The following is a 26,504-nucleotide window of genomic DNA, read 5'->3' on the forward strand; positions in this document are numbered from 1 at the left end:
CGAAAATAATCGAGGTTGACAGTTAACCACCATTTTGAGCAGTACACACACACTAACACAAAGTTACACACAAATCACGAGTGTAAGACGTGTGCTTGTCACGCACACTAAAGTAATAAACCTGGCCTGTTTTTTCGGTTATCTAGCAGCAAGAGGCTCTATATAGACGCATAAATGTTCTAAGGCGAATAAATAAAACTTTATTGTAAGGTATGTCATTTATTATCGTTAATTTATGCATAGAACAATGCGGCGTTGCCAGCTCGACACTCACCATGGCCATAGTAGGCTATGCTAGCTAAAGCTAGTAAATAATCTAACTTCTACTTGCATTGCAATTATGAATCTGTTTTTATCGGTTTTCTAGCAGCAAAAGGCTAAGGCAAATAAAATAAAATTTTGTTATAAGGTATATCGTTTATTTAAAAAAAAATATTAAATGTTTAGTCAGATCTACAACTAAAATAAAATTAAAACATAACTAAATACAGTATAATATAAAGGTTATTTAAAATAGAATCAAATATTTTTCAATGAACGCTACTACTTAAGTATTTTACCTACATCAATACTTTAAAGATATTTTTATTCTGAGCAAGAAATACATTTTAAAAATGACAAAAAAACTGGCCATACATTTTTCTGTCAATTAGAACATTATTTCATTTAAATAAACAAATAAATTACATTATTTGACATACACAAATAAACCTTTTACAATAATAGTACATTTTATAATTTCTTTCTTTTTTAATCTACATTCTACAATAAAATATTAAGTAAAAGTATACCTAGTCTGTAATCTATGGATTGAGAGATTTTACTATGGGGTTTGCTGTATATTTGAGCTACAGACTGAAACATCTGTCGGTACAAAACTATTAAAAACTCTTTGCTTACATCTAATTGATTCCGTTTTAAGCGTAACATGTTGCATAGACGTTAAACAGACGTAATAAAGTGCTATTTTAAGCTTAAGACCACCGCGAAGAATAGGACTGACTGGAGGTTCTTCCACTTGTTCTTGATTGGACCACCAAGCTAAGTCTTAATGTGCTGTAGCAAAGCCTATTATTATTGTTGATACAAGCCGTGCTAATAAGTTTGGCAACGTCGCAATTTTAAAATGAGTGGTCCTATCTAACTTTAATATTATAAATCCGAAAGTTTGTGAGGATGTTAGTTACTCTTTTACGCAATAAAATAAACTTCCGGTCAATTTGTATTTTCAACCAAACAACCATTTCGGTCGGAAGACATCAACAACCAAATATCGCAAAAAGGAAAATAATGTAATTAATTTTTGCATAGGACCACTGCGGCGTTGCCAGCTCGGCTCAGTATGGGTTGTGCTTGTAGCCGTCGATATAAGGCTAGTAATAATCTAACTTGTACTTGCAACAACTTACAGTAGTACAGTTAGTAAGAAAAATACTAGCTTTCGGATTTCCTCTCTTCGATTTTGACCTTAAGATTCTGTTTGCTTATAATTTAAAACTGATTATTATAGTACGTAGTATTGCCACATGTGTATGGTTAGCAATAAGGGTTTGAGTGAGAAAGAATGATAACTCTTTCTATTTTCACTCCGCATAATATAAAGAAATGCACAATCAAGAAGTGATCTTACATATTAAACATTATGGATTAGAAAAAATTTCAATATGACGTCGATTAGTAATAGAACGCTTGGACGCCATCTTGGAAATTCAGATCTAATTGTCATTTTGAAATATATATAATAGGTACTAAAGTTGTTGCCTAAACATAGCAGTTATTTCTTCGACAGTCTTGTTCTTCGTTTCAGGTATTTTCTTCCAGATAAAGAGAATAAAGATAACTTGGAAAACGGCAAATACTATAAAAACATTAGCCTTCAAAATGGTCTGAAACAAAACAAAGATTTTAACTTTATTTACAAAACTATGATTACATTTAATTTAAACTATCTTAACAGGGTACCAAGAATACTGGCAGCATATCCACGTTAGATAGCGAGGCTGATCCGTTGACCGAAATAGCTGCCAGCGCCTGGGTTTCTAGTAGCCCTATTGAGGCTCGTAGATAGTACTTTGTACATTCTCCGCACCTTTGAGGCCTACGAGCCAAGTGTCTCGACACCAAACGGCACAAAGAGTCATTGACATATTTGCGACGGTTGCTGTCTTCAGCAGTCGAAGCAGCAGCACCAACTGACGTAACTTGGACATGAGAAGCAGCCAGAATGAAGCCACTATTAACTATATTATGAATTATAAACAAATTCAAAAATCGAATTCAGTTTGATAAGAACCACAAAGTTACCCATAGGCATCGAAAAAAGCACCTCTTAAAATATCTCCTTTGCAAACTCCTCAAGACAATGTAGACCATAAAGAGTGGTGATCGTTCATCAGTTGATCATTGGTTCATGCGTCTGTCAATGTAATAAAACAATCTTCTCTTTCCTCAAAACATAAAAGAGGCTTCTCGGCTCAGGATATTATCATCATCATCCGCGTCCACTGCTGAACAAGGGCTTCCCCCAAAGATCTCAATGACGATCGGACATTCTCTGCCCTCATTCAACGTATTCCGACGATCTTGACCAGATCATCGGTCCATCTTGTGGGGGTCTTCCGGTACGTGGTCACCCTTCGAGGACTTAACTGTCCCAACGGCCATCTGTCCGTCGAACTTTATGCCCTGCTCACTGCTACACTTACACTGTACATCACTTACCATCAAGTCTTTGTCTTTTTTTTAAATGTATGTATCGGATTCCAAAATACATGGCAACACAAGTCTCGCCATCCATAGAGTACTAATACTTACAAAGAGCGGCAGGAAACTAAGGCTAACGATGAAATTAGCTGTCCAGTTGACAGTGACAGCGACAGATGACGCCGCCGGCCGCGCTGATTGGTTGAACAGTTCTGAAAACGATATTGCATTATAATATATTAGAAAATATAAGATTAAACTTACGTACCTACAGTAGGTGTAAATGGGGTGTATTTTATTACACCGCATAAATACTCTATACATGTTAACAACCTGATATTGGCTAAATTATGGTGGCTACTCAACAAAAGCCACAATAAAACATCACACGTGTAGCATATACGCGATTGTTAACTAAGGCTAGGCATAATATCAGCTGTTATAGATAAGTTTTAAGTCAAATTTACCGTTAACAGTAACGCTGACTTTAACATAGACTGCAGAATGTGTTGCACTATTGTATTTCTTGGCATAGTTAAAGTTTAAAAGTGAAATATCAAGTCAATATCGAATATTTACTTGAAACTTTATTTACAATAGCTTTAACCGGAGAAGATTGGACGGTTGCGGTTAACAGTTAAAGTTATGACGTTATCACGGACAAGTATTAAAAGATCTTTTTTTACTAGTCCGTGGACGTTACCTGAAAACTGTGAAATGTTTCTCTCAATCTTTGGTTACCCGGTACTTTTATATGGCCGGGGAGTTAGTTGGTGCAACCCGGCCTTACTGTTTACAACCATCGTTAAGATGACCAAACTCACCAGTAACAAGGAACCAGGGTATTGATCCAGGTCCTACTGCGAACGTGACGACAAACAGAATCACCAGGCCGATACACAGGAACGACACCCACGGGTAATACTCCGTCTGAAACATAGGTATTGAATCAACACAGGTTTGAGGTTTGAAGTAGAAACATCTTAAGGCGACACTAAATGCCAGCGATATGAGTTCACGGCTGCCGGCCCGCCATCTATGTAACAAAGCCAATATTTTCAGTATTCGTGCGTGGAAAACAGTTTATATGCTTACAACCCTCGTTATTCACTACTAATCTGAATAAATGAACCTACACAAAAAAGTACAAGCTATAAGAATAACTATTCTGAGAGAAGTACCAAAATAATGCGTCACGCCATGCCAAAAAACTTGTTTACCTTCAAAGAAAAGTGGTAGTTCAAAAAGGCTCGGCAGTGTTAACTATAACCAACAGCAAGCATTAGCAACCTACAAATAAGACTTAAGGATATGTGTAACAGGATTAAGTAGTGTTCATACCTCGAAATGCTATACTTTCACCACAAAACTTGTCTAAAAACACCATGTTTGCGTGTTTTCTGCTTACTCTTCGCCTTAAGCATCGTAGAGATTTGAAAGTCGATGAAACGAAGAAGCGACAGTAAAAAGAGACATACACATAAATTCATAAAATTTAACGTGGGATAAAATGAGATAGGAAGCATTACAAAGTGTTTTGGTACCAGGCGATCATAGTTGAAGAAAAGATTGTCTTATGTATGACGCGAGTATACCTTAATATTTTCTGACGTCTTTATTACTACATAGACACCAGGAGAACATAAGTATGGTAGTGATGATAGCAATGTCTTTCATAGCGGTTGAAATCATATGTCATCTTAGCAACATGTTCAACCAGGACTTCATATGCAGTTTAGAGGTTCATGCACAATGCAGGTATCACTTCTGACGTGTGTACGCGCATTTTTTTTTAATTATAATACTAAAACTGCAGTTGAAATTCAACTTGTGTCTTAATTTATACATGTAAGTGTCTAGATTAATTGCACCTGTACAGCATCTGTACGAAAATGTAAAAATAAATTGAAAAACTTACATATGTGCTAGCGACGCATAGACCGACGGTGCATATGAACATTCCCATAAAACCGACGAGTAGCAGTGTCTTCCTGCCGGCGATCTCAACAAGCAGTAGACTTATTACAGTCATTACCACGTTCATGCCGCCCATACCTGGAGGAATATAATTTCAGGATAATTCCAAGTCACCAACTTATAACTATAATAATAATATTAATAACATTTGCTCTTAATAGTGATTCTCTTAATTATAACAATAGAAATAAGGGATTGATTGTAACTAATAATATAATAATAATAATTAGTTTAACCTACAACTGGAAAAGCCCAGGGCCAGATGGATTACAAAATTTTTGGTTGAAATGGTTGCGGTCCATGGAACCTAGAAACTTTCGACCAATAACATGCTTACCCACAATCTATAAGCTCCTTACATCCACATTCACATCAAAATTAAATAAACATTTTTGTGAAAATAAAATTTTAGATCCTACTCAAAATGGATGTAAGGTTGGGTCCCGTGGTACAAAAGAGCTCATTGTCATGGCTGTTAACTAACAGGTTCGTTGAAATAAGAAGAATTATTTTGAGAAGAAGTATTATTGCCGACATCCAGTGCAAAGGATGTGATAACAGAAGCCCCAGACCATTTCACGTGCGATTTCATATCGAAAAATTCTAATTATTTTCCCGTGGAATATAATCATTTTGAGCATTAAATGCTTCCCTTTTTGTGTGCTTACCTAACGTTGCGTATTGACTCTGCATTTCATTCAGATTGGCCTGCGTGAAGATATACGTTGAGAAGAACATGACAGCGTTGATGCCAGACAGCTGCTGGGCAATCATCACGACTATCGCCATGATGAGGGGCTGCCGAAGCTGACCGTTGGCGAACAACTCACGGAGAGTCACTTTCTTGCTCACTTTATTCTTTTCTGCTTCCTGGAAAGGCGAAGAAGAAAAATCAGCGGAAGTAAGTCTTCTAAACACATGATACCAGTTAGATGGGTATTATTATTATTATTTGCAGAGGGTGGCTATATTCCTAGTCCTGTTTGAGTCCTAGTAACACACCGCGTCCAGAAATGAACTATTGTGTTCGCCATACATACTTATAGCTCGTCGCCAAGCCCTGTAGCGTATCTTCTTGACGCGAGAATTGCAAACAGCATCTGGGAGTAGGATATAGTCGCCAAGGATTGTGTTACGCTTTTGAATTAGTGGGCATCAATTCCAGAGGAGATAAAGAGGCGTTTCATCGGTCTCAAGGCAAAATCTGCAAGTTCTTTCGTTTTTTTTTTCCGACCAAACTGAGGTGCTTATTTAGGCGACAGTGCCCAGTATCATCCCCGTAGATGGGTATCATCAGCGCATTTTTCTGCTGTCAATGAATAGTATGCATGCAATATTTGTGTTATAGTGTGTAGGGCACCGTATAGTCTAGTCACTGAGGTAATGAGACGTTTTTTACGGGTGACCGTATGTTAAGTGATCACCGCCGCCCACATTCCCCAGCAACACCATAGGCCTCCCAGGAATACGCGCTTATTTTTGAAGGTACCCATGTTGTATCCTCCTGGAAATACTGCACAAGGAAGCTCATTCCACAGATTCGTTCAAAACCGCACTGTATAAGAAAGCAACAATTCCAGATGGTGGGGATGATGTCCTAATTTATAGCGTGTCGTGCGGAGGTGGAATTCGGCGGCAGGAATTAAGTCTAACAGCTCTTCGGAACAATGCTGTGATAAATATGGTAGAAGACACACAACGAAGCCAAGTCTCTACGCAACGCCAATCGATCTGAGCATTTCACAGAGTACTTTAGGCTCGACAATTCTAGCAGCTCTACGTTGCACTCGTGTTATGAGAAGTTGACTTACCATCAGGTGTGTTTGCGATTCAAAAGAATGAAAACACACAGAAACACATTTGCCGCTCTTAATATATAAAATATAATATATTTCCCGCCGCGATGGCAAGTGTCCTGATGGAATGACGCTGGTGGTTTATGCACGGGGAAGGGCACTGGTATGAGACGCGACTTGCGTCCACACTTTGACTCCTTCTCATGTCCAAGTTACGTCAGTTGGTAATGGGGCTTCGACTGCCGAAGACAGCAAGTTTCGCAAATATGTCGGTAGCAGTGAGTCATACATTTTTGTGCCGTTTGGTGTCGACACACTTTGCCCGTGGGGCCCAGAGGCGGGAGAATGTAAAAAGTACTTACTAACTTCGCGCCTCAATAAGACTACTGGAAACCCAATCGCTGGCAGCTTCTTCTGTCAACGGATTAGCCTAGCTATCCAACGTGGAAATGCTGCCAGTATTCTTGGTACACTTCCTCGTAATGATAGTTTAAATTTTATCATAATATTCTAAATACAGTTATAAGATTTGAAAAGAAAAAGACACACATGCCTTTACCAGCCCGGTTCCCCAGAGTATTGAGGCGTCAAACTGCAAAAATGACTTAAGTTTACACGTTAACCAACCAACCGTTAGCGTTAACCCTATTTGCGGTGTTCCCAGGACGACATAAGATCCTTTTAAAAAGTGATCTCCTAAAAAACTACATCACTCACCGTCGGTGAGTAATGTATTAATTAAGTAAGCAATTGAAAACTCCTTGGTTTTAAAAATCGAATACCATTTATTTATTTAAAAAACGATTCTCGGTCTTGTCACAAGGTCTTTTCAAACTTGTTTAGTCGTTGAAAAAATGGAATTGACTCGAGAAAATTCTAGAGCGATGATTTATTATGACTTAGCAAGGGTTCGTATAAGTATTTACCTGATGCATTTCTTCCATTTCGCCGTGAACGGCTACGTCGCCTCGAAGCCAATTGAGAGCTGAAAATACAATTTGTATTATATATATATCACTGCTAAATAAAGACTTACCCCAAAGCTCTCCACTGCGATTAGTCCTGCATCTAAGCTATTCTAGCGATCTTGGCCAGATCCTGGGACTATCTTGTGGGGGACCTACCAACAATGTGTTTTCCAGTAGTCGCCATTCGAGACCTTTACTGCTCCAACGGCTATTTGTCCTTCAAGCTATGTGCCCTGTCCGCTGCCATTTCAGTTTCGCAATCATGCAGGCTATGACAGTGACTTTAGTTGTCCTACGGATCTCCTCATTTCTTGCAGTAGTTGCCTATACCATATTAAGTAATTAGAAGGACAAACTCGAGATAAGAACGAGTATTTCTCGATGTTTATTGATTCTCAAGTGACAATAATTAATTATTTACTGTCATTCCTTACATTATTTTCTCATATTTAATGAATACTAGCTGACCCGACAGACGTTGTTCTGTATACAATAAATAAAATAATGTTTTTATATGAATTTGTCAATAATATATCATAACATCAAAAATTACTTCGTAAAATATGCACCCTGATGTCGTAATGAAATTGTTTCACAGCAGAACTGTCAAACCGTGCGTCAATAAATTCTCTCATAGAAATGATGTATGGACACATCAAAGGAAAAACAAATTTGTTGTTTTTATTTAATTTAGCAGCATTTTCCTATTTTCCTTTTAAACCTTCTCTGGACTTTCACAAATAATTCAAGACCAAAATTAGCCAAATCGGTTCAGCCGTTCTCGAGTTTTAGCGAGACTAACGAACAGCAATTCATTTTTATATATATAGACTAGCTGACCCGGCAGACTTCGCACTGCCTCAAACGATAAATAAAATACCTTTACTTTTGTTTAAAAAAAACATAAAACAAACAAAAGGAATCATTTTTTTAAGTATTACCCGTGTTTTAAGGAAGTTTATTTTTTGCCTCCTCAGAAAGTTACAAAAAAATAAAAATTCTAATTAGTTATTCATTTTAAACTATAATTTTTATTTGATTTCTGAACGACGGGGGACACGTCGGAGGAAAATCAAAATTGTTGTTTTTGTATAAAAACGGGGATTTTCATGTTTATTCGAACCTTTTAAACCTTCCCTGGACTTCCACAAATAATTCAAGACCAAAATTAGCCAAATCGGTCAAGCCGTTCTCGAGTTTTAGCGAGACTAACGAACAGCAATTCATTTATATATATATATAGATGACCAAGTCGTTCCAAGGCAATCCTGGATACACAAGGCAAGTAAATTCTTTACACGGGATGGTTTATCGGAGATGTGCTAATAAGAGATTCGGTCAAAAGTGCCAAAGATAAGTAAGAGAGTAAATCTGTAGAATTGTTTTGTGAGATTTATCATCATCATTTCAGCCCGAAGACGTCCACTGCTAGACAAAGGCTTCCCCCACAGATCTCCACTACAATCTGTTCTGCGCTGCCTTCATCCAACTTATTCCGGCGATCTTGACCAGATCGTCGGTCCATCTTGTAGGGGGCCTACCAACACTTCTTTTATAAGAGGATAATAAGTAATAAATGTAATTTTTACGTTTTACTTGACATCATATTAAATTTTTACTTTTTAGTTACCTGTACTTCAAGTATCTACACATATTAATGTTTATGTCGGTATTTTTAGGGTTCCACATCTCAAAAGGAAAAAAACAACGTTATCTCGGGAACGCGCGGAGGTATCGATTTGAATTTAAAACAATATACTCAAATCTTCATTCTTTTGAAGCTGTGAAATTACAATGCTTTTATGTTACCTAACGTAAAAAATATTGTTACGTTTATGAAGATATATTTCGACACTCTCTTGAGAGTGTGGGGTATTTCCGGTTGACTTCTGAACTCTGAAATATGTGAAGTATTTCCGTGTTATGCTACAAGTATAGGGAAAAGTCTGAAAACTATACATTTGTAATAATTAAATCATAAAAAAACAGGGTTTTTACAGAGATAGGCGGTGCAAATTTTTAAGTAAGTTAACCGTGGTATGTGGGGTATCGTATGAAAGGGCTTCATTATGCAAATGCTTAAACAGATTTTATATTTTATGACCAAGAAGGAAAAAAAATCTTTTCTTAGTGAAATATGTACGGAACCCGCGGTTACCGAGTCCGACCCTCACTTGTTCGATTTTTTATCTTTAAGGACCCTGCAGCATATGAAGTAACAAAATGAAATTAAATGAATTTTATTTATTCATTACAAAGTCAATTTGGACGTCATCGGTTCAAGAGACTACCAGAACACCTTGTTCTGAGATGAACCGGCAAGAAACTCACCACGTTGTATCTTCCTTTTACAGTTTTCATATTATTCATACATTTTTCTTGGGATGGGTTTAAAATATTAAACTCGCGTCACGTGGCCTGATCGAAAATTCGTAAGACTGTCGTTGAAATTTTGGATGATTTATACTTGTAATTAATTATAGTTCGGCTATTTCAACTAACTTACAACACGGTCATTGGACCAGTGGTTGAATCGTTGTGATTGCGAAGTCAAAACAGCGCTAGTTCGAGGGATCGAATCTCAGCCGTGAAATCATTTTTGAAATAAAAAGAAAATGTTTAAGGTTCAAGTTTTCATTTAATTTCAATAATTTTAAATATTTTAGTTAAATATTTTAATTTCAAATATTTTTAAATTAAAATCCATAACGTTATTGTTCAAATTTTCACTTTGGCCGGCACTCCCGGAGTGTATTTTGTTTTTATTCCTGAACTTTATAATACGCTTTCTTCATTGCTAATGACTCAGCCATGCCCGCGTCGATCGTTTATCTAACGCTATAGAAAAATACGTTCGAGTGACTTTTGCCGAAAGTGTTGGGAAAACCTCGCCTTAATATGAAACTTAAATTTATACAACAGAAGTTCAGTAAGATGATGATGTTTTTTATATATTTGTATACATTATGGCTGATTCTGCCCCATGCCTGAGTGACTAGTTTCATGAAGTCTGAAAGTTGGAACAGCAAGTCTTTTTCTACTTCTAGTATTTACAATAATGAATTTACCTCTCTGGGCGTGCAGTTCTGCGCCCTTATTCAGCAGCAAATACTTGGGTGATTCTGGGCACAGCGGCAATGTGCACAGCTGCACAACCGCTGGTATGGCAGTAACGGCGAAAAGCCATGGCCACCCAGAAGGTGTGCCCAGCACTGTTTCCAAGCCCAGAACTTGCGACAGGAGTATTGTCATTGTGATCACCAGCTGGTAGACTGTTCCGATCTGGAAGTATTGAAGTTATTGTTACTTGGTACAGACTACTTCATCATCATCATATCAGCCGGAAGACGTCCAATGCTGGGCAAAGGCCTCCCTTAAAGATCTCAACTATAATCCGTCGTGCGCTGCTCTCATCCAACGTATTCCGCCGATCTTGACCAGTACATCGGATCATCTTTCACTACCACTGCGTTTTCCGATACGTCATCGCCATTCGAGGACTTTTGGGATTGCGTTCCGTTTTAAATAGTAACCAGTATTACTAGCTATAAAGGAACGGCTTCACAGTATACTAAATTGATGTCACACTGTACGGTGGTCGCAGTGCATATCGGAACATACCCTAAGTTGAACTCTTTGAAGGTATATCACGAGAGAGTAGTGGGATATTAAAATTCTTTAGAAAAACGGCTGGCGGATACAACAAAAAGTAGCATATTAATAAAATAAAATTGCCCAGTGAGAGGCGCCTTTGCACAGTATACCGGCTAGTTTATGGGTACCACAACGGCGCCCAATTCTACCGTGTAAAGCAAAAGCAGTAATGTGTAAATATTACTGTGTTTCAGTCTGAAGGGCACCGTGAAGTGAAATTACTGGGCAAATGAGACTTAACATCTTATATCTCAAGGTGACGAGGACAATTATAGTGCTGCTCAGAATTTTTTGGGTTTTCCTAGAATCCTGAGTAGCACTGCATTGTAATGGGCAAGGTGTATAGATTTCCATCAGCTGAACGTCCTGCTCGTCTCGTCCCTTATTTCCATTTAAAAAGTCGTAGGGCGTTAGAATTATCAAATCAGCACCATCGATGCCCTTCGCAGGTTTACCGGCTATTAAGAACTAAATGTCTCGCAGATTACAAGCGTCTTGACTGCATGACCCTAGTGCAACGTGCACAGGAAGTGCTCTGGTATTGGACGCATCTTGCTGCTTCTTACGTTTTAGGTACCGCAATAGGTGCTGGGTCAGAAGAGTCGACTGCCGAAAATATCAAACGACAGGATTCAAAAGCGCAGAGATACAAAGTGCTTTCTACGAGTCTCAAAATCAGTCCATTAGAATCCCAAACATTGCAGGTTTCTTCAGCTAACAGATCATCCTAGCTATCCTACGTGGAAATTCTGGCAGTATTCTTGATACAACTACGTAGAAATACTTTTAAGTCACATAGTATTCCATTTTTCAAATATAGTTATAAGATATTAAATGTATAAATGTCAATATTACTTACAGAACCACGCAATGACACGGGTGATATTTCGGCCAAATACATCGGAGCTAAACCAGCATTTAGTCCGTTGTTGACGCCAATGAATAACCTTAAAAAAATAAACAGGAATATTAAATGGTATCGTCGGAAGAGGCTCATTACCGATTATTTATTTATCATTGCTAATGCAAAATGGCATTATTTTTCCCTGCGACCGTGAAGCGTACAAATAATTTATATATTATAAATTAGTGACTTCATTACATGCGCAGGAGTTAAAATTAGCATCTTACTGACGCAGCCGCGGGCTCGGGGGCGATATGCGCAGATCGCATTCAACGAACATCAAAAGATCATCGGGTAGATCAGCAGCAATTTTAAATTTTTATTTGTAAATTTTTTTATGGTAGCAATATTTGTATACGTTATACAAATTATAATAATTTCATAGTTCTTCTTTTTTGATGCTAATTTCGGTCACCACTCAAAGTTATTTAAATGTGCTGATCTAATAAGGAAACCAATTCGTTCTAGTTGGCTCTATTGTCTTTTCTAGCATATTTTCTATGGTTGCAATATAATATTTACATAAAGTTACTACCAATGCTTAATAATCTATGTTTTTACTAAACAAAAGCTATTTGTAGATTATACAGATAAAGCTAGGGCCTTTGATCGAGAATGGCACAAGCCGCTTCTCTGGAAACGTCCATCTTATTATGTTCTCGAGAGCATTTCCATATAGTTCAATAACTTCCTCATTACGCAGTCATTACCGATGCTTATTACTTGGACCCGAAGCCTATGAATGCTGGAGTTCACCAAGGCTGTGCGCTATGTCCTATACTATTTTAGTTATATGTATTGTATGGATTTTAAAATAGAAACCTGATCAGCACAATGAATGATTGACGTAATCGATGTGTGTTTCTAACCTTACGGCCGTTTCCAATATTCAGTATATCTCTTACTTGAGATAAAATCGTAACTATCGTTGACTTTTCTGTCCCAACTTATCGACGGTAACTCACCTTATCCGTACACGCTGTGTGTCAATGAGAGGACGTATAGCTTACCAGCGATAGAAGTTTGTATGGAAATTGCAATTCACGCATCCCAATATAAGGCAATAAGATTGACTTATCGGGTATATTGGGACAGCTTCAGATTATTGACAGATAGTATATTGGGAACGACCGATAATCAAGTGAGCTCCCATCCTCGCCCACTGTATACGAAAATCGAGATATGTTTTAGATATTTATAACCAGTTTTTGAAATTGAAATTGATATTTTAATGAAGAGAACATACCGGCCAACGATTAACATTTCTGAAGAATTCGCCATCTTGGAGAAACCTTGTAAGCCAGCTCCCAAGAACACAAGAACATTGTTCCACATCAATCCACCTTTACGACCCAATCTGAAATCAGTGAAACGGTAAAGAAGGACTCTCTAGTTATTGATCTCTCTCGTAGTAGGTCAGTCAATTAAAAGAGTTTTAATGGGATTAGTACAAAGGAGCGTAAGGAACACTTGATCATAAGCGATAGCAGCCGCCCACACCTAAAATACCAGAGTGGTCCGTATCGGGAACTAGAGCTTCATTGTGTGTTTTCTACCGCATTTATCACCGTTGTTCCGAAGAGCTGTTTATCCTGATTCCTGCCGCCGAATTCCACCTTCGCACGACACGCCACAAGTTAGGATATCATCCTCACCATCTGGATGTGTGGCGGTCCTCCACAGTGCGGTATTCAAGGAGCTTTCTTCCACGTACTACAAAGCTGTAGAATGAACTTCCTTGTGTGGTGTTACCGGGACGATACGACATGGGTACCTTCAAAAAAAGCGCGTACACCTTCCTTAAAGGCCGGAAACGCTCCTGTGATTCCTCTGGTGTTGCAAGAGATTGTGGGCGGCGGTGATCACTTAACAACAGGTGACCCGTACGCTCGTTTGTCGTCCTATTCCATAAAAAAAAGAGTTTAAGTCTGGCATTAGCTGACTCGATAAACCTGACTTGAAAGCAGTAGCTGAAATTCATGATTCAACTTGAACGCTACCCCACCGTCGTCTGTAATGCGGCATGTGATAGTTGAATGAAAAAAATTGAGGCGATTCAATAACAGTTTTACTTTAATAATATTTACAATGAATATAATTATAATATAAGCGTCCTGATGGAATGACCCTGGTGGTTTGGGCACAGGGAAGGGCGCTGGTGTGGGACACTACTTGGGTCAACACTCTGACTCCTTCACATTTCCAAGTTACGTCAGTTGGTGCTGGGTCTGCTGCTTCGAGTGCCGAAGACAGTAAACCTCGCAAATATGTCCGTCTCAGTGAGTCTTTCCTTTTTTGTGCCGTTGGGTTTCTAGGCACTTGGCCCGTGGGACCCAAAGGCGTGGAGAATGTACAAAGTACTATCTACGAGCCTCAATAGGGCTTCTAGAAACCCAGGCGCTGGCAGCTATCTCGGTCAACGGATCAGCCTTGCTATCCAACGTGAAAATGCTGTCAGTATTCTAGATATACTTCCTCGTAATGATAGTTTTAATTAAATGTAATCATAGTATTGTAAATATCGTTATAAGATTTAGTTTGTTTGAATAAATATATATTGAAACTATAATTTTGAATACTAATAAATTTGTAATAGTACTCGAGTAAATTTACTGCCTTAGTCGTCGTAAACCGATATCACCCAAACAGTTTGCACCCACAAAATTAAGCGCTCAAGGTGTTTTTATTAAAATTATTCTCTTATGTGATATAAGAAAATTATACCTGTCAGCCACTAGCCCTGTAATGACCCCCCCTATCATCCCCCCCACACAGTATATGGAAACAGCTACAGACCACACCGTGGTCACTTTCGGATCCTTGGTCGCTGGTATTGTTAAATTGGTACCAGTCAATGCGTCCTTTTGAAGCCATTCTGACATGACCTGAAATAAACATCAAACATATTTTTATGTTAATAAGGGACGAAACGAGCAGCACGTTCAGCTGATGGTAATTGATATGCCCTACCCATAACAATGCAGTGCCGCTTGGTATTCTTGAAAAACCCAAAAATTCTGAGCGGCACTATAATGCGCAAGTCACCTTGAGACATATAATATAATAATATTGACACACTTTTTACACAAATTATCTTGCCCCAAGTTAAGCATATATAGCCTGTGTTATGGGTTAAAAGACAATGATATATTTAATACAATATACTTACTTAAACATACATAAATTCCTATAAACATACATAAGTACATTGAAACATCCATGACTCGGAAACAAACATCCATATTCATCAACTTCATCACAAACAAATGCTTGCACCTACCGGGATTCGAACCCGGGACCTCTAGCTTAGTAGGTAGGATCGCTTACCACTCGGCTATACAGGTTGTCTACTATGATAGATAGATGCTGTCAATAGGACGACGTACAGCTTACCAGCGATAGAAGTTTGTATGGAAATTGCAATTCACGCGTCCCAATATAAGGCGATAATAATGACTTATTGGGTATACTGGGACAGCTTCAGATTATTGACAGCTAATTACTGACAGTAGAAGGTAGTGATTTATCTCTATCTGTAGATTATTTATCGGGAACGGCCGTAAATAGGTAAAGCTTATCTGACAGCTGTCACTTATATGGCAAAAAACTTGAGATAAAACATTTCATGGATTTTTAATGACTTTTACGCAAAATCAGCCCCTTATCATGTTTAAAATATCGTAACATTGGCCATACAAAACGAAGTAATGGTACAGTTAAATTAAAAAAGGGTAAAATTGTCAATGAGCTCCTTCTTTTATATTAGCCTCACTTTTATGTTTGTAACTGACTTCTTTAGACGCGATTTTGACCCACTTTAAACGGCCAGATTTTATTCAAACTTTGTAGATTTATCGAGGACTGATGACAATACACTAATTTGATAATATTATTCCATTATTCAGTTTGCAAACTAAGATATTTGTCAATTTATATAATTTTTATATAGTCGATAAGGCAAGAATTGATGTTAAAGTACTTAATAGTTTTAAAAATACGCTTTCATAGAAAATTTAACTAAAAAATGAAAAATAAACAATAGTTTGAAAAAACTAAAAAACACGTTTTGTATAAAATTCAACTAATAAAACAGAAAACAAATTTTAATAAATTTAAATTGAAAATAGTGTAAAAAATATATATGTTATTGTAAAAAAAGCGGTCTTTAGTTTTTTTAAACTATTATCTATTTTTATCTGTGCCCTTCATCTGTAATAGTAACGGAATAAACGCCTGGTCACACTTAGCGACTACATCCTGTATAGACAGGACATCTGGAGAACATCTGTCGGTTCAGCAAATAATGGAGATAACACTTACTTCTTGGGGGGCATTGAGTACTCCCGTGTTGTATCCATGTTGGAAGGCAGACCAGCATGTTGAAGATACGATTGCAAACACGAGTCGGCCGTTTATACCCTGGAAATGGAAATAACACTAATTAATACTTATATATCACACAAATATGAAGGTAGTGGAAGAAAGAATTGTGCTACTGTATCTCCAAAAACATCTGTAGGTCGCTTGTTTGAAAGTATAGTAGACTACACATAGTAGAGACACAACGGCGCCTATTTCTGCCGTGAAGCAGTAATGTATGAGCATTACTGTGTTTCGGTCGCCGAGCTAGAAGGGCGCCTTAGCTAGTGAAATTACTGGGCAAATGAGACTTAGCATCCTATGTCTCAAGGTGATGAGCGAAGTTGCAGTACCACTCAGAATTTTTGGGTTTTTCAAGAATCCTGAGCGGCACTGCCTTATAATGGGGAAGGCATATCAATTACCATCAGCTGCACGTCCTTCTCGTCTTGTCCCTTATTTTCATAAAAAAAACTGAAGTGGCAGTGGACAGGGCACATAGTTCGACGGACAGATGGCCGTTGGGGTTGCAAAGTCCTCGAATGGCGATTACGTACCGGTAGACGTGTTGTTGGTGGCCTTCCACAAGATGGACCGACGATCTGGTCAAGATCGCCGGAATACGTTGGATGAGGGCAGCGCAGAACCGATCGTCGTGAAAATCTTTGGGGGAGGCCTTTGTCCAGCAGTGGACGTCTTCCGGCTGATGATGATAATGACCATAATAAAATTATGGTCACCCACTATATCCATTTTAATACTATAAAAATTATGGTAATGTAAAAGTTTACACGAATACGATATTAAACCTTATCATTTTATTACTTCATAATATCATAAAAAGTGCCTCAATAAGGCTACTAGAAACCCAAGCGCTGGCAGCTATTTCGGTCAACGGATCAGCCTAGCTATCCAACGCAGAAATGCTGCCATTATTCTTGGTACGCGTAATTATAGTTTTAATTCAATGTAATCATAGTATTGTAAATATAGTTATAAGATTTATTATAAAATCATTCAGAAGTACGTATCTGATTCATTCATTTTAAATCATTAACTTTGATTACTTACACATTTCCGAAGACTAGATAGACTACATTATTCAAAGTATTTATTATTCAAATAAAACTAATCTTATAACTATATTTACAATACTATGATAACATAAAATTAAAACTATCATTACGTGGAAGCGTACCAAGAATACTGGCAGCATTACCGCGTTGGATAGCAAGGCTGATCTGTTGACCGAAATAGCTGCCAGCGATTTCCAGTAGCCTTAATGAGGCGCAATAATAGTATTTTGAACATTCTCCGCGCCTCTGGGCCCCACGGGCGATGTGTCTCGACACAATTTATAAATTAAAGGTCGGATATTGAAACCGTTAATCAGGATTACTGTAGGTGTAAATGTATAAATATAACTTAAAAACTAAAAAACACGCTTTTACAGAAAACCGAACTTAAAAATTGAATAGAAATTTTAAATTAATCTACGGATACACGTATGCAAATATGCTTATGGAAGCTATTTGTATATTTTATGCATAAATTCCTGCCTTATAGATGTCAATTATATCAAATAACAAAAATCTTATTTTGCAAATTGAATAATGGAATAATTTTATCAAATAATAGGAAGTTTGAACGAAATCTGGTCGTTTAAAGTGGGTCAAAATCCTAAGAAGTGTACCTAATTAGAAAGGCGTGCGCTACTTATGGCATTCGTGTGTGGCGTCATTTAGTGGTCCCACTGAAAGATCAGCGCTGGTTGCGACAGTAATAAGCATTATGCTGAAGTGTGACCAATTTGTGACAAACACTGCAATTTGTAATTTGTTTTGTATATATGTTTTTTCTATTATATTATGTAAATATTGTGTTTGTTACAAATAAATATATTTCTTTCTTTCTTACAGGTGAAGCTACTAAAAAGCATGTTAAAAAGTTGACATATGAAATATATCTATATCCTTTTATTATCCTATTAATATTATATATGTGAAAGCTTGTATGTCTGGATGTGTGTTTGAACTTCTTTAACGCAAAAACTACTGATTGGATTTTGATGAAACTTTACAATAATATAGCTTACACACCAGAATAACACATAGGCTATTTATTATTCACAAAACTATTGCGTGAATTATACTTTATATGGCAAAACAACGTTTGCCGGGTCAGCTAGTATATATATATATATATAAATTAATTGCTGTTCGTTAGTCTCGCTAAAACTCGAGAACGGCTGGACCGATTTGGCTAATTTTGATCTTGAATTATTTATGGAAGTTCAGAGAAGGTAATATATGAATAAATAATAAAAATGCTCGGAATTAAATAAAAACATTAATTATGTTTTTCCTTTGATGTGTCGTTCAAAAATCAAATTGAAAGAGTAGCTTAAAATGAATAACTAACTAGAATTTGTATATATTTCTAATTTTCTCAGGAGGTAAAAAATAAACTTAATTTTAGGTAGGTAACTACAGTTGTTAACTATCTATCAGATTATTTTTATATAGATTGATAAATCTTAAGTTTTGCCACAAATTTCTGAACGCAATCAATTTAACAAACTACATATATTAACCCCCTTATTCATAATGGTCCGCTAACTTTAAACAGCCGCTAAGGAGTTTTTTTTTCTCATTCTGACTTAGGTCAATAGAAGAAGACAGAGTGGGAATTAGCAATGCTTTAAGTTAGCAGACTATTATGAATAAGGGGGTTAGTAGATTGATAAATCATAAGTTTTGTCAAAAATTATAATTTCTGAACCTAACCACACCACAAAACAAAAAATAAAGTTTATTAGAAAGCTTTAAATTGAATAACAGACTGTATCACAACTGTGTGTGTCTATCAATATTAAATTGAAACCTTATAAATAGCCAGTATTTCAGGAAAACTCTGTTTTGTAAGTAAGCAATATCATGTGTAATTAATAAAAAATAATAGTAAAATTTCAATTTTCATTGTTTACTTGTTTTAATAAAAAAAGGATTCCTTTTGTTTGTTTTCAATTTATTTTATACAATGGTTTGGGTCTTCTATTTATCCATTGAGGCAGTACGAAGTCTGCCGGGTCAGCTAGTGTATAATAAAAATCATTCATTTCCTATTTCTTTACGCAATGTTTCTAGGACGATACAACACGGGCATCGGGCAACTTACGGCCGTTCCCAATATTCAGTCTATCTCTTGAGATAAAAATCGTAACTATCTTTGACTATTCTGTCCCAATAAACTTATAGACGGTAACTCACCTTATCCGTACACGCTGTCTGTCAATGGGACGACGTATAGCTTACCAGCGATAGAAGTTTGTATGGAAATTTCAATTCACGCTTCCCAATATAAGGCGATAAGAATGAAGTCATTCTTATCGCCGATACCCGATAAGTATCGGGTATCAAGCTGTCCCAATGGACAGCTTCAGATTATTGACAGCTAATTAATGACGGTAGAAGGTAGTAATTTATCTCTATCTATAGATAGCATATTGGCATCGGCCGCCCGGCCGTTAAAAAACAGAACATAAAACCATTCTGTAGTTGCTAACAAGATAAGAATTAACAATTTTTATTTACTATGTAAGTGAACCATTCTGTTCCAAAGTGGACGGAACTGGTTCAACGGACAGAATTCAAGGTTAACCAGATATTTTGTGATCGTGTTTCCCGAGCAAGTTTTCGACTTGGGGGAGTGAAAGTACCTCACACATCGTCGTTCTCGGGCGATTTTGGGTTTTGTAACATCAAATTCAAATGCATATTCTGTAATTAGGCCACCAAAATATCACTTTAACATGTCTTAAATTAAGATTCCTTAATCAATTCATGTTTGGGTTTCGCATTTTCAAATTCAAATGTTTATTTTGTAATTATGCCAAAAAACTGGCACTGGCACAAATTAGGATAACTTTTTTTTATATATATATTTATTGATAAAAAAACAAATTTTACATTGCGGTTTCAAAGCAATAAAAACCACTGAGGTTTGTACAATTGCTAAATTAAGTCTACACCAACAGAGTTAAATTAATAAAAGAAAAAATAGTTCACAATCGTTTGAAACTTAGCTGTACATTATAATTATACAAATAAAAGTAAAAGTACTTGATACAATTATTAATTAATTAATTAATTTATTAGTTTTGTGTTTTCAAATTCAAATGTTTCTGCTGTAAGTAGGTCATAATTTTACATGTCTAAAATTAATATTTTTGGGTTTTGTATCATCAAATTCAAATGTTTATTCTGCAATAAGGCCAGCACTTTTACATGTCCTAAATTAATATTACTTAATTAATTAATTTTTGGGTATCGTATCTTCAAATTCAAAATTTTATTCTGTTAGAAGGCCACTAAAATGGCACTTTACATTTCTCAAACTAAGATTACTTAATTAACTATTTTTTGTGTTTCGTATCTACAAATTCAAATGTTTATTCTGTAATTAAGCCACAAAACTAAAACGTAGCCACATAGTAAGTATATATACCTATAGTTTATATAGTTATAGAGCCTACGTGTTGGGGGTAAAGTTTTATTATTCATTAATTCTCCCAAAGGCCTCCCGCAAAGATCGCCATTACGAACGGTCCTGCGCTGCCCTCATTCAACCTATTCCGCCGATCTTGACCAGATCGTCGGTCCATCTTGTGAGGGGCCTTACAACACTACGTCTTCCGGTACTTCGTCGCCATTCGAGGACTTTACTGTCCCAACGGCCATCTGTACGTCGAGCTATGTGCCCTGCCGATTGCCCTTCGGTTTCGCAACCATTTGACTTTGGTTCTCCTACAGATCTTCTCATTTCTGATTCGATCTCGCATGGAAACTCTGAGCATAGGCTTCTCCATTGCTTTTCTCGCTTACTAAAGGCCTATTGATCTTGCTCAATAGGCCCATAGTTAGCGACCACGTCTGCGTTCCGTATGTCATCACTGGCAGCACACACTGGTTAAAAACCTTCGTCTTCTGACACTGTGGTATTTGGGACGAGAAGATTTTACGGAGCTTCTCGAACGCTGCTCATCCAAGTTGGATCCCACGAGTGACCTCTTCCCGAAATTGCACCTGCCCAACTGGATTATTTGTCCAAGGCGGACGTACACGTCATCAATTTCGAGAGAACAGTTCCCAATTGTTAGACACATACTCCATGTGCGACATGGACATTTGACATGATTTTCGTCTTGTCCATGTTCATTTTGAGACTTACTCCTTGGGAAGCTGTATTGAGGCCATGGAGCATATGGTCTTCCATGGTCTCTACCATGATTACGATATCTTTTGCGACTCGAAAGTGATGTATTCATCGTTGATATTGATGTCCAGCCCGTTCCGGTCCAGAAGCCTAAAGACAATGCAGCGGTGAACAGCATCGGCGATATAACATCGCCTTGTCTGACTCCCCGCTGCAGTCGGATCGGCTTCGAGAACTGATTCTCGAGATGGACTGACATGGTGGCGTTTCCATATAAAACACTTCAACGCTGCGATATGTCGATAATCAATGTTGAACCTCCGAAGAGACTGAAGCACCGAAATTTCACGCATCCAAAAAGTGTCTAACTATATATATATATATATATATATATATATATATATATTAGTAGATAATTTATACGTCTAGATGGAGTCTCTTAAACAGGCCAGGTTTATTACTTTACATTGAAAAGCTACGTCTTACACTCGTGATTTGTAGGTCACTTTGTTATAAGCCAAACTTGGTCTCTCACAAATAAAAATTTAAACAAATTAAAAGTGTGCCAACATGGGATCGAGCGCAGCATGTTGTAAATAAGAAAGCAAGATAAAATAAGAATAACAAACATAAGAAAGAAAACAGAAATGGAAAGTGTGGAAAAAAACAATTAGGCAGCTAAAATGGCGTTGGACAGGACATGATAAGAAGCAAACAAGATAAATTGACAAAAGATATAATAGATTGGTATCCAAGATATGGAAAAAGAAATAGAGGGAGACAAACGATACGATGGTAGGATGATTTTAAAAAGATTGCTGGACCAACATGAAGAAGATCATCTTACGACAGGAACATGTGAAAAGATCTGTAGGAGGGCTATGTCGGCGGACAAGCGTGCAATGATTAACATAAGATATAGCATATATTAGGTGAAATATAATTAGAATCATTTACGGCCTTACAAATAAAATTGGCATAAAGTTATAACTTAGCATAAACCAAGAATATAATGTAAAATGTTTACAAATAGACATTTTTCTTACGAATAGTTTGTTCGGACGTATAACGTTTCCCGCGTTTATTTGCAAGGCAGCTTGTCATTCGGAAAACTTCAGAATTATCATTGTATTGACAGTGTTGTCAACGATATTGTAAACATTTTGCATTTCCTTTATTTATCATCAGTTACAATTTTATACCATTTGTAAGGCCGCTAGTATATTAAGTTGTAGCATCAGTTAAAAATTTACCTTTTTAGTTTGCTTGCAATAAAGGCTTCATTCATTCTTTCATTCATTGTATAAGTGTGCGTGCATTGCTCAAAATAGGGGTTAGTTCTAAAGTCAATTTTTTTTTCGAAGTTTGTACAGATGTCATAGTCTATCTAGACGTATTAATGATCTATGGTTCGTCCAATATCAGTAAATGTAAACAAGTATCTCATTTCGACTTACACTTCGAAGAACCGTCACAGATTGGATTACAAAAGTCACTTTGAGCGGGTGTAATGGCTAGTCGTGCATCACTCGTGGATTTTCGGTGCTCCTGAAGCGATAGTTTTGCACGTACACGCGCAGGTGGAAATGAGCCTCATCGCTCATTATGATTTTGGTCGAAAAATCGTCCACTTCTTCTTCGTGATTGAGGCTGGCTTGGGCGTAGGTTACGCAGGTTTGGCGGTCGGCAGGCAGCAGCTGATGCACGGACTGGACTTTGTACGGGAACAGCGCAGGTCTTTGACCAAAATTCGCCTTAGGGATTCCGGCTGATGGCGAATTGCGTGGCACGGCGTCTGGTCGATTTTTCCGGCGACTGCACGACATCCTCGGCAACAGCGGCGATATTCTCGGCAGAACGGGCGCTCCGGGGTCGCCCACTTTTGGCAACGTCTCGTGTGGTCCCATACTCTTCAAGGTTGGTGGCCAAACGGCGCAGTGCTTACGCAGTCGGTGTCAGACGGCCGGGGAATCGGCGACGGAATTCGCGCTGCACCAAGTAAATAGACACAATTATTCCACGTTCTTGGGGAGTGTACCGCTCCATGGCTTGTTGACTTGAATTCTGCATCTGTCTAGTCCATAAATGTCAAAACAGATTTGACATTGGCGGCCATTTGCAAAAATGAGAGCATCTTCCAATAGGGTGATTTCTTTTGGCCCACCTTGTATAATAACCCCCTTATTCATAATGGTCCGCTAACTTTAAACAGCCGCTAACTAGTGCTTTTTCTCATTCTGACTTAGGTCAATAGAAGAAGACAGAGTGAGAATTAGCAATGCTTTAAGTTAGCAGACTATTATTAATAAGGGCGTTACTATTTAACTGTATACCCCTTATCTATATCATTTCATTACTACATATTATAAAATCATTCAGAAATACGTTTTTTTTCCTTTTTAAATCATTAACATTGGTTATACATTTCCGACGGTTTTAGACTACATTTTTCCCGAATAGTTACATAATTTTTGTGTTTGACACAACAGTGTCTGTTTGGTCAGCTAGATACAGGTTATAACTTCTCAGCCACCATATAAGATAACTAGCTGACCCCGCAAACGTTGTATTGCCATATAAAGTAATAAAAAAAAATGGTATAAAAATAGATGGCAACCGATTCTCAGACCTTCCAAATATATCATATCTAAATAAAATTTATCGCACTACAGTAATCATTATATTCGATTGCCATATTGCAACTATTGCGTGTCTGTGGATGGATTAGAATAATATTAAAATCGCGATACAAAAGTAAATTTTGATCGTAGATGGGTGAAAATCTGCAGTTGCGTGTATTTTTAATGCTGAATCATAATTAAACAAATTTAAAAAAAATTCAATAAAATAAAATAAAGTTTTGGGGTGGACCCTTAACATTTAGGGGGATGAAATATAGATGTCCGATTCTCCACACTAGCCAATATGCACGCTAAGATTCACGAAAATCAGTCGAGCCGTTTCGGAGGAGTTCAATCACACCCTGCCACGAGAATTTTATATGTAAGATACACACACATGGGACACACTAAAAGTTTTGCATTTCTATCTAATCGGAACTATTTGAATTTCGAATGTTATATTTTTTTAAACGTTGCAACCTTCTTAGTAAAAGAATACAATTGGCGGGAAATCATTTGTCAATTGTTTTTTATCACACATCAAAATTCTACGTACGCAACGAAAATGGAATTAAGTCGAAAAGATTTTAGAGGGATGGTTTTTTAAGATTTTAAAAGTTCTCTCTCTCTGCAAGACTGTGCCGCTCGTCTTCAAAATGCTTTTGGGAGAGAAGAACCTTGCTTGAGCACCGTGACGCGATGGTTTGCTGAATTTGAGAGAATTCGGGTTTCTTTACATGAGACAATTCGATGAATATTGGGGAATGGTAAGAGCCAAATTCAGAAAATGTTACACGAAGAATTGAAAGTTCGGAAACTTTGTTGTCGTTGGATCCCCCATAAACTGACAGCGGAGCAGAAGCGGGCTCGCGTGAAATGGTGCTCACAGATGCTAATGAAGTACGACCATGGACATTCTATTACTGTTCATTACATTTTCACAGAAGACAAAACGTGGATTTATTGTTTTGAACCCGAAAAATAACAGCAATCTTGTGAATGGGTGTTTGAAAATGAGAACAGGCCAACAAAAGTGAGGCAGGCGAGAAACGTTGGTAAAAAAATGACAGCATTTTTTTTCTCAGCTACCCATCTGCACAATTCCACTTGAAGATCAAAAGAGTGTTAATGCCGAGTGGTATTCTACCATTTGTTTACCCAGGGTGTTAAAAAAAGTTCGCGAAAGACGACCAAAAAGCTGCGTTCTCCTTCATCATGACAACGTTTCTTCTCATACGGCCAACAAAACTAAGTCATTTTTAGCTTCCGAAAAAGTACAACTCGTCACCCATCCTGCACATAGCCCCGACCTAGCACTGTGACTGTATTTTCCTCAAAATCAAAGATTTGATGAGAGGTTTCACTTTTACCAATTCCGAAGAGGCAGTGATAGCGTTCAATCAGCACCTAGAAAACATGCCTTCAGATAAAAGGTCCTCCTGTTTTAAAAAATGGTTTGATCGCATGAAAAAATGATTAAAAATATGTAAAGGAGGGTATTTTGAAAAGCAATATACATAATATTTTAGTTATAACATGTTGTTTTTTTAAGTGACGCAATACTTTTAGTGTGACCTACGTATAAGGACTGATAGTGGAAAGGTAATAGTGTGCTAAAACACAACGTAAGCACAAATTCAAATTCAAATATTTTTATTCAAAATAGGATTTAAAATCACTTATTGAACGTCAAAAACTACCACCCATTCAAAAGAGACTGCCTCAGACCTGAGAAGAATGGGCGCAAAATCTCAGCGGGCCTTTTTTTAAATATAAAAATATCCGGACAACCGAGCCTTGCTCGGATTTTTAAGAAAGTACAAACTTGAATTAAAAAAAAAAACTAATAAGACATCTGGATTCGAACCGGGTCTTCTGCTTTCCGGATCACCCAATGTCCCATCTGAGCTACTATAGTCTTGTATATGATGTCGAAATTTACCTTTGTATTCTAAAGTTATTGTAGCTGTTTCTCATTAAAACGGATAAAACTACATTTTTTTAAATTGAAACCTAGCGAGATCGATTTATCGCCCCCGAAACCCCCTATATACTAAATTTTATGAAAATTGTTGGAGCCGATTCCGTGATTCCAATTATATATATATATATATATACAAGAATTGCTCATTTAAAGATATAAGATATGGATTATAATGTAATATCGTACAATAAACATTTATAATTAAAGAGCCTGAGGGTGTTCGCTTTATTCCCCGTCCGTGGTGTCATTAAGAAAATCGTTTATGCTATAATAACCTTTCCCACACAAACGTTTTTTAACAATTCTTTTAAAGTTTTTTTTTCT

General features: G+C 37.1%; 1 protein-coding gene across 1 annotated transcript; it reads right to left on the reverse strand.

Moving 5' to 3' along the window:
• Positions 1-397: 397 nt before the first annotated feature.
• On the reverse strand, positions 398-14,884 carry LOC126977907 (solute carrier family 2, facilitated glucose transporter member 1-like). The gene is made up of 10 exons (XM_050826553.1): positions 14,727-14,884; positions 13,249-13,359; positions 11,958-12,045; positions 10,513-10,726; positions 7,403-7,461; positions 5,349-5,550; positions 4,622-4,758; positions 3,528-3,633; positions 2,815-2,915; positions 398-1,886 (listed from the first exon to the last, which is right to left on the reverse strand). The coding sequence occupies exons 1-10, from the start codon at positions 14,882-14,884 to the stop codon at positions 1,749-1,751; spliced, it is 1,314 nt and encodes a 437-aa protein (XP_050682510.1). The 3' UTR covers positions 398-1,748.
• Between the last annotated feature and the right edge of the window lie 11,620 nt (positions 14,885-26,504).

This window comes from Leptidea sinapis, chromosome 2, assembly GCF_905404315.1.
Source record: "Leptidea sinapis chromosome 2, ilLepSina1.1, whole genome shotgun sequence".
Lineage (NCBI taxonomy): Eukaryota > Metazoa > Arthropoda > Insecta > Lepidoptera > Pieridae > Leptidea > Leptidea sinapis.